Source organism: Mesocricetus auratus, unplaced genomic scaffold, assembly GCF_017639785.1.
Source record: "Mesocricetus auratus isolate SY011 unplaced genomic scaffold, BCM_Maur_2.0 Super-Scaffold_6730, whole genome shotgun sequence".
NCBI classification, from domain to species: Eukaryota; Metazoa; Chordata; class Mammalia; order Rodentia; family Cricetidae; genus Mesocricetus; species Mesocricetus auratus.
Genome location: NW_024429184.1, coordinates 603,514 through 613,477, shown reverse-complemented (window position 1 = coordinate 613,477; position 9,964 = coordinate 603,514). Strand labels below are relative to the sequence as shown.

Sequence of the window (9,964 nt, the reverse complement as noted above, 5' to 3'; positions counted from 1 at the left end):
CACTGGCTGCTCTTCCAAAGGATCCAGGGTTTGATTCTCAAAACCCATATGGCAGCTAACAACTGCCCATAACTCCAGTTCCAGGGAACCTGGCACTGAGTCCTGACCTCTTCATCTGGCAGGGCACAGTCATGCAGGCAGGCAAGCAAAACAATCATAAACATGAAACAAACAAAAAACCCTAAGGATTTCATTTTCATTTACCTAGAAAACTTACCACAAATAATTTAGGACTAAACTTAACTTTCCACAAATGCCTCCCAAATAACATAAGTCTAGGTGTGAGTTTACAAGATACCAGTTTTTGTTTGTTTGGTTTGATTTTTCCAATCAGGGTTTTTCTGTGTAGCCCTGGCTGTCTGGAACTTGCTCTGCAGACCAGGCTGGTCTCGAACTCACAGAGATCCACCTGCCTCTGCCTCAGGAGTGCTGTGATGAAAGGCGCGCGCCACCACCGCCTGGCAAGATACCACTTTTATGACTGAAAACAAAATTCACAACTTTTTTTTTCTTAAGTTGGTTTCCTGAGCTAGGCTTCCAATAATCTCTTTAGCCTGTGACAAATAAGAGAGTATATACCTATCTTTTTTTTTTTTTTTTTTTGGTTTTTACGAGACAGGGTTCCTCTGTATTGTTTCGGAGGCTATTGGTCCAGCCTGGCCTCGAACGCACAAAGATCCGCCTGCCTCTGCCTCCCGAGTGCTGGGATTAAAGGCGTGCGCCACCACCGCCCGGCTAGAGTACATACCTATCTTAAGTTGGCTTCCTGAGCGAGGCTTCAGATAATCTCTTTAGCCTGTGACAAACAGGAGAGTACACACCTATCTCAAGTTGGTTTCCTGAACTAGGCTTCTGGTAATCTCTTTAGCATCTTTTCTACCGTCACAAAACAGAAAACAATTACATTTCCAGGGTAACTGAATCAGGTATAACTCCAAGGCGACACCGGATCCCAGAATCATTCCAGCATTCATTGCAGGACTTCTCCAAACTTGGCTTCGGTGGCCCAGATACACGATGAATTCTTATGGGTGACCCTTGCAAAGGACCTCTTCCAGAGGGGCCCTCTCGCCGCCTGTCTACAGACACTGGAGGTCAGGCCGGCTACGTCCACATCCGGCGGCAGCTAAAATGCTGACTGGCTTCTGCAAAAGCACTTTTCAGACGTCCACAAGCGTTCCCGAGGGGACCTCGGAGCTAGAGTCTTGGCTCGGGGATGGACAGAGAAGGACGACGCCCAGCATCCCCGGCGCGCCCCTCAACCGGCCCTCCTGCTGGACCTGCGCCGAACCTCGGACGGCCTGGGGGAAGCCTACGTAGGACCGATGCTCTGGACACGCCAGCAACCCACGCGCAGGACCGATTGTCATCGCCAGATCCCGGGAAGGGGCGGGGGCGGAGGTGGCTCCCACGGCGCATGCGCAGAGAGTTGGTTTCCTGGGTGTCCTTTGTGGAGCGGTGGAAAGTCCCGCCCAGCGCCCGGCGTGCGCAGGCGCACTCGGCGATCACCATCTTGGAGGCAAGCGGGTTCCCGAGCGGGCCTCGGGGCGGGGTCGGGGGCGCGGCTAAATGCGGAGGGAAGGTTGGCCTGTCACTCACGGCTTGCCGCTGTCCCACTGCTAGCAAGTCCTCTGAGCTGCGAAGGTCATGCTGCCCAACACCGGGTAAGGGGACCAGGATGGGTCCGGGGGGGGGGGACTACTCGCGAGGTCGCCGGTGCTATCCGGCGGGCGCCGCGAGGGTCGGCGAAGCTGCCGCGCGCTCTGGAACTCGGGGGTGGGGTGTGGGGTGTGGGGTGGCGCGGTGAAGAAGATCAAGTCCCTGGGACCGGCGGCGGGGACGGTGCGTGCATAAGATCCCAAAGTTGTGTCCTATATTGTAGAACCCAAAGTTGTGTCTCCCGTAGGGCGCCGCGGTGTTAGATACCCCACAGCGAGTGTCCCCGACTCTCCAGCGTGACCCCAAATTTGTTTGTCCCATTAGCTTGGCCCGGTGACAGTACTGCTTTCAGCTTCTAGGTGAAAGGTCTCTTGGGACAGTTAGTAGTAACCTTAAACTTTCTGTTTGTTCTGTATGCTTGATTGTAGGATAATAAAAGAATAGGCTGTTTGGAAAATGCTTTGCAAGTTTAACAGCGAGTTAAAGTGTTACAATACAAATATCTTTGGGGGTAGGTTTTTTTTTTGCTTTTGCTTTTAACTTAAAAAATGAAGTGTATTTACCCCAGTTTAGCCAGGCATAGTGGCATATGCTTTTAATCCCAGCACTCAGAGAGGCAGGCTCTGGAGGATCAAGACTATCCTGGTCTACATAAGTGAGTAGGTTACCAAATGCTACAGAGTGAGACCCTTTTGTAACACGAAAAATAAAAGACCCAGAGACTGATCGTGGGCTTCAAGCCTCAAGCTGAAGATCAGAAAAGCAAAGCAGCCAGCCACTAGCTCTCACTTCTAGCTCAGGCTGAAAGGGCTGATCCACGAGCTCTTCACCAAGCCTCAAACTGCTGCCTCTCCTCATTGTGGCTGGAGAATGAATGCCTCTGTCTTCAGTGTGGCTGGTGAATGCTCCTACTGAATACTGAAGACCCTGCTTCTATCTTTTATACCCCTCTAGTGCTGGGATTGAAAGCGTGTGATGTTATTCTCTTATACTGATTTCAATTTCCTGTATCCCTGGGTGGCCTTGAACTCAGAGAGATTGGTCTACCTCTTAATCCTGAGTCCTAGGATTAAAGGTGTGTGCCACTAACTTCTGGCTTCTGGGATTAAAAGTGTGTGCCTGACTTCTATGGCTGTGGCTGACTTTGTTTTCTGGATCCTCAAGCAAGCTTTAATAAATCATAAGTAATATGTCACCACACCCTGTCTATGTCCTCCCCCAAATCCTCACATTTATATTAACATGGTTGCGCAACCAATCGCCAGGACTTCTCAGTCTTGCAAAATCAAAACGAATACCTATGAAACAATGGTCTTCCTCCCTACTTAGTCCTTGCCAAACTCAGGTTGGTCTACTGTGTTCTGTAAAGTTTGGGTGTCTTAAGCAAGTGACAAGCCCATTCTGTAATTAGCTTGACACATAGAGACAGCTAAAAGACTTAAATAGTTTAAAACGGTGTAAATGAATATCTCTTAATCCTTAAATATTCGGTTCCTTTCTGGTATGTTTATATTCTTTGCATTTACAAACATATTTTGTACAGCCTACAGAGTCACCTCCTACTTTTTAGGAAATAGTAGCAAACTCCATTTTGGACTTGCTGTTTTTACCTGACATGTCTTGGGGTGTACATAGGTTTCCAGTACATGTACCTCTTCCTTGTCCTCTTTAATAGTTTTATATTACTATTGAAGACCATCATTTATTCAACCTGTTCCTTATTGTTGATACTGAATTATATACAGTTGTTATCTCTTTTGTTGGTGTTGTTTTTATTCTATCTTTGCTTCCATTATTATTCATTTGTTTTGTCTGAGCATAGTCCTGGCTGTTGTGCAGGCCAAACTGACCTTGAACTCACAGAGATTTGCCTGCCTTTGCCAGGTGTTAGTATTAAGGACCTGTGCCACCACGCCTGGCTTCATTATCCTTCTTCTATTTGTCTGTATGCTCATAGGTGAATTTACTTTCTAGGATAAGTTCTTGAAATCGAAATTGCTGGATGGAAAAGAATGTATGTTTTTACGTTTGATGTTACAAGACAGATATTGGGAGGCAGAGGCAGACAGATCACTGTGAATTCAAGGCCTGCATTGGTCTACAGAGTTCCAGGACAGCCAGGGCCATTGTATAGAGAAACCCTGTCTTGAAAAACAAAACAAAACAACAACAAAAAAAAAGAAAAATAAAAAAGCAAACAGGTAGCTATTCATCACCAAAAGCATAAATGAGAGTAAAGTATCCAAACTAGCCAGTCTCAGGGGAAAAAATTCAAATGAGGTGAACTAGCTTCTCCAGATATCAAAATAGGGCCGGGGTGTTGGTGGCACACGCCTTTAATCACAGCACTCGGGAGGCAGAGGCAGGCAGATCTCTGCGAGTTCCAGGACAGGTTCCAAAGCTACAGAGAGAAATCCTTCCTTGAAAAACAAAACAAAACAAGCAACAAAAAACCTCCCCAAACAAGAATGCCCTTGCCATTGGCACCCTGATCCTAATGTTCTGCAGCTAGAGGCATAGTATGACCAGTCTGACTGCCAACACCCTGGGCTCTGGTGAGCAGGAGTATGCCCCTTATCCTACTGGGATTCAGTCCAGCTGTACTCCAGACTAAGGGATAGGCCCGTAAATCAATAGTTGGCAGACATTTTATGTGAATACTTAGCATTAAACGTCTCTTTATTTGTGCTTTTCTTTTCGTGCGTGTGTATTGTGAGTGTACAGTGCCCATGGAGGCTATAAGAGGGTGTCAGTGTTTCTGGAGCTGGAGTGTGAGCTGTGTGATGTGGGTGCTCACTACTGAAATCTGGTCCTCTGCAAGAGCACCAAGGTCTCTTAATTCACCTCTGAGCCATCTTTCTATCCTCTAAGCATTTCTTTAGCAGTATACATATTTTTAGTATACATACATACATATGTATGTATATATGTATGTATGTTTTTTTTTTTTTTTTTTTTGGTACAGGGTCTCACTGTGTAGTCCTGGCTGGCCTGAGACTCCATATGTAGACCAGGCTTGCCTTGAACTCACAAAGATCTCTCCTGCAGTTTGCACAACCACAGCTGGCTTCTTCTGTGAGTATGAGGTCTAAAATTCAGATCTTCAAGCTGTGGCAAGCACTTTACTGCCTGAGCCATCTCTCCAGGCCTTTACACATCTATCTCTCTCTTTTTTTTAAAAAATATTTTATTTATTTATTGTGCATACAGTCTTCTGCCTGCATGCCAGTAGAGGGCACCAGATCTCATTCAAGGTGGTTGTGAGCCACCATGTGGTTGCCGGGAATTGAACTCAGGACCTCTGGAAGAACAGTCAGTGCTCTTAACCGCTGAGCCATCTCTCCAGCCCCACACATCTATCTCTTATTCTGTCTTATTGGAAGAAGAACAGATGGCATCTTTGTTCTCCCCTTTGACATGAGTGATAGCCTGGAAAAAATTCTTTTTATATTCTCTAGCCTAGCTCCCATGTCCCTGTCCTCCCCTGTCCTCATCTAGAGGAGTCAGGGCTCTGTTAGTATCTAGTTATTGTTATCCCAAAATCTCAGTGATTCCTCTCTCTCCCATTCCCTCCCTTCCCTCTCCCCATCCCCTTTCTGTCTGTCTGTCTGTCTTTCAGGTAGAGTCTCTAACACAGGTTAGCCTGGAACTTACTGTATATCCCAGGCTGGCCTTGAACTTTTGGTAATTCTTTGCCTTATCATCCCAAGAGCTGGGATTCCAGGTGTGTGTCACCATGCTCATCTTGGGATTTCTATTGCCACACATTTAACTTAATGACTAATTTTTTTCCCCTTGTAGTATTAAACATCAAACCCAGGGCCTCTCTCATATGTACTAAGCATATACTGGACTATTGACCTATATCCTCGACCTTTTTTTTTTTTTCCTTTTCGAGACAGGGTTTCTCTGTGTAGCAGCCCTGGCTGAACTGGAACCCCCTATGCAGACCAGGTTGTCCTCGAATTCATAGAGATCTGCCTGCTTCTGCTTCCAGAGTGCTGGGATTTAAAGTGAGTGGTACCACTGCCTGGCTTTTTATTTTATTTTTTATTTTTTTTTGAGACAGAGTTTCTCTGTGTAGCCCTAACTGTAGACCAAGGTTGCCCCAAACTCAGAGATCCATCTGTGTCTGCCTCCGAGTACTGGGGTTAAAGGTGTGTGCCACCACACTGGGTTTATCACAGTCTTGTCCAACAGAAGCTAGGAGGTCAAGCCAGAATCCAGGGGGGAAATAGGCAGTTTCTCTTGATTGAAGGAGTGTCCCAGAATTTGTGGTTGAGATTTTCTTTGATCCATAGCACTGTCATATAAGATATGATGGTTGGTTTGTGAGGGAACAGACACATCAGCACCCTCCTTCCCCTTTAAAGTGGTGGAGGTTGAGCTCAGGATCCTGAGTACCTGAAGCATCACTCTGATTTCAGTGGTTTGATTGGACTTAGAGTCACCAGGAGGCATGCCTCTGGGTGTGTCTGAGCGGGGTTTAAAGAAGCGTTTAGCTGAAGATGGAAGACCCACCCTGAATACTAGAAGAAGCACCATAGCATTGGGGGGGGGGGACCTGGACTGAGCAAGAAGGGGAAAGGAAGAATCAAGGAAATCGGCAGCAGCATTGGACTCTGTTGCTTCCTAACTGTAGTGGCATTGTGACCAGGGCCTCACTTTCTCACCACTATGCCTTCCCGAGTGTATCCCCTCAAACTGGAAGCCCAAATAAACTCTTCATTGCTTTTTAAGCGTACTTACTTTACTTTGTGTGTGTATCTGTTTCCGTGTGTCGGTACATGTCCACAGAGGCCAGGGAGGGGAGTAGGATCCTTTGAGCCTGGAGTTACAAGCATTCATAAGCTGCCTGATACGGGCGCAGGGATCCACATGCCAGTCCTCTGGTAGGACAGTTCGCACTCCTAACTGCCGAGCCAACTCTCCGGCTCCCTTCATTGCTTTTAAGAGGTATTTTGTAACACTGAGACAAGAAACCAGTGCATAGGGAGCAGTTTCACTGGTGGATGTCTGCCCTAAAGAAACTAGCACAAGTGACTGGAAGATGAGTTCACCAACATTTATAGCACTGGCACTATTGCTGAATGGTGGAATGGATAACTTACAGTACGTTCATGTCTGGGGTTCATGTATTGATGAAAAATGAATGAATATAGTTCTACTTAAATCATATGGACAGCTCTCTAAACAGAATCTGTTATATTGAGTTCATAATTAGGTAGAAAAACCTAAATAGTGCATTGTTCAGACCATAGTTTGATAGTCTTTTTTGTCAAAGGCCGGCTAGTGAATACTAGGTTTTGTACACCAAAAGGCAACATTAGAGATGGATACACTTATATAGTAAGGCATAAAAATCAATCTCCATAATGTTTTTATTGTGGATATTAAAAATAATTGGGCACAATTTTTTGTAGTACGGTATCTCATGAGGAGTTTTGAGGGTTGCTAGAGTGATAACAGCTTTCTAGGATGTAATGACAAAGTGCCACAAACCAGGGTTTGAGGCTGGTATTTTCTGTCGTAAAGTTGGTTGCAAATGTTCATCTGTAAAGGTCATTCTTGGCTCTTGCCCTCCCTCTACACACATTGGTAATGATTTGGACTTGGCCCATGGGCCGTAATTGTCCGACGCTGGGCTAGGCTTAAACGCATAGGTATGAAATGACTTTAAAAGAATGAACAATAATATTTAAAGCAGTTTTTGCTTTGGGGGGTGGAAGAAGGAAGCAGGTAGAACTGGAGAATGTTTTAGTTATCTTTGCATTGCTATGACTAAAATGCCTCTCAGGAACAAGGAAGGGAAGGCTTATTTTTGACTCATAGTTTCAGAGGATCTCAGTGCATTGTGTGGTGTGTGTGTGTATGTGGGGGGGTGAGGGACAGAAGGGACAAGTGGAGGATTCACATCACAGTGGACCAAGATGCAGAGAAAGGCGCAGGAAGTAGGGCCAGATATAACCTCCAAGGGCCCTCCCCTAGTGACTTTCCTCCCTCCAGTCTCCCCCTAAAGGAGCGCCCTACAATTGTTAAAAACAAGACTGGAGGATGTTTTGTTTTCAAACCATGGCAGAGAGGTGGGCTGGTGGCTTTGGTACTAGTCTGTTTCTTGGCTTAGATAGTACACAGTTGTTTCTATGTAAGCTTTATATGCTCACTTTACATTCTTTTTGTATGTTTACTCTATTTTCCTTTTTGTCTCTTTCCCATTCTCTACATTGGTTTCTTCCCATCAAAGTGACTTACGATGTTTTGAATGACCGTGTTTCCCGTGAGTTCAGAGTTTTGACGACTTGATCGCTAGGTGGCGGTGTGTTTGAGTAGGGTTGGGATATGTGACCTTGTTGGAAGAAGTGTGTCACTGGGGTGAGCTTTGAAGCTTTGAAGCCAAGCCACCATTCCCAGTTTGCGCTCTGCTTCCTGCTTGTGGTTAAGATGTGAGCTCCCAGCTTGCTGTTCAGCCATCAGGCCCGCCTGCTGTGATGGTAGGTGTTTTCCCTCTGGCATAAGACCAAATAAACCCTTCCTCTTCTATAAGTTGCTTTGGTCATGGTATTTTTATCACAGAAGTAGAAAAGCAACTAATACACTATTATTCCTTATTTCAAAACTATCTCTGCCCATACCTACTGTGGTCCTACTCTAGTGTAATCCCCCAGGAGCCTCCTGTTTGTTAGCAAACTTACTTATCTTGTAGCCACTTTTCTTGTTGTCACTTAACAGCAGAATAAGGAGAAAATTCAGCGTGAAGATGGGAGGTATAGAGAATGAAACGGGAGCTAGGGATGTCAGGATATTTGAATCGGGGCTATTTCTAGCTAGCCTGTTCTTGCTCCTGCTAGTCTTGTTTAACAGCTTTACTGAATGTAATTCTTACACCAGTCAGTGGCTCTGCATCTACGTAGAAAAAAAAAGTCACAATTTAAAACCTTTATCATCCCAGAAAAAAGTTCTTAGCTCTCAGCTGTTGGCTCCCAAGCCCTCTCATTCCCACTCCAGGCAGTGGAAGGTCTTGAGTCTCTACAGGTTTGACTGCTCTGTTCGTATCATAGAATGGAATCTTAATAATGTGTGGTCTGTGAAGTTAGATGGCTTGTCTATACTGTAGTATATTTTAGTCATTCCATTGCATTACTGAACATTGTGGGGGCAAAGCACTTATATCTATCCATTCATTAGTTAATCCATATTTGGGGTTTCCCACTCTAGCTAGTATTTTTAGGGATTTTTTATAAAGATCAAGTGTTATGTATTTATTGTAGAAAATTTGAAAAGTACTATAAAATGGAAAGGATAAAAATTTATGTGTAAGTCTGCCACTCACAAATAAGTCTTGTTGATAAGCATAGTGGTACATGCCTGTATCCCAGCACTTAGGAGGTAGAAGTAGGAGGATTAGGGGATCAAGGCCAGCCTGTGCCTCATGAGACTGTTGTCTCCAAGCAACAACAAAACAAAACAAAAAAAATCTCAGGTTAGCCGATGAGTCCATGGGAAAAGGTGACTGCTGGGTAAGCCTGAGGACCTTGAGTTTGAATCTGTGAAAGAGCTGTGTATGGGTGCACTAACCTGTAACCTGAAACCCCGTAACTCTGTCATGGGCAGAGACAGGAGGATCCTGGGGTTATATACAGCTAGCTTGCCATAGGCTAACCCTGTCTTTTTTTTTTTTAAGATTTTTTATTTATTTATTACATATACACCAGATTGAATTGTAGATGGTTGTCAGCCACCATGTGGTTGCTGGGAATTGAACTCAAGACCTCTGGAAGAGCAGTCAGTGCTCTTAACCTCTGAGCCATCTCTCCAGCCCCTAACCCTGTCTTAAGAGAACTGGAGTAGAGAGTGATTAGAGAAGGGTACCTGAGGTCCTTCTCTGGTCTCTGCATCTACTTAGGCACATACGTCTGCACACATACATCCTATACACCACACACAGGCTTGTGAATACGTTTCCTCCAGACGGTGCTGGCACATACCTTTAATCTCAGCACTCAGGAGGCAGAGACAGACAGATCTCTGTGAGTTTGAGGCCAGCCTGATCTACAAGAGCTAGTTCCCGGACAGCCCCCAAAGCCATAGAGAGACCCTGTTTCGACAAACCAAAAAAAAAAAAAAGAGAGCTCATTCCAGTATAGGCTCCAAATCCAGTATAGGCTCCAAAGCTACACACAGAAATCCTATCTTGGGGCTGGGGAGATGGCTCAGTGGTTAAGAGCATTGACTGCTCTTCCAGAGGAAAAGTCCCAGCACCCACATGGCAGCTCACACCTGTCTGTAACTAACTACAAGTCTGACC

The 9,964-nt window shown here is 45.3% G+C and overlaps 1 protein-coding gene across 1 annotated transcript in view; it reads left to right on the top strand.

The window, feature by feature from the left end:
* The first annotated feature begins 1,502 nt into the window (after positions 1-1,502).
* Positions 1,503-9,964, top strand: part of Hsdl2 (hydroxysteroid dehydrogenase like 2) — a 29,334-nt gene continuing 20,872 nt past the window's right edge. The window contains exon 1 of the mRNA XM_040737746.1: positions 1,503-1,664. Coding sequence (XP_040593680.1) covers positions 1,648-1,664 — 17 coding nt within the window. The 5' untranslated portion in view covers positions 1,503-1,647. The remainder of the gene's footprint in view (positions 1,665-9,964) is intronic.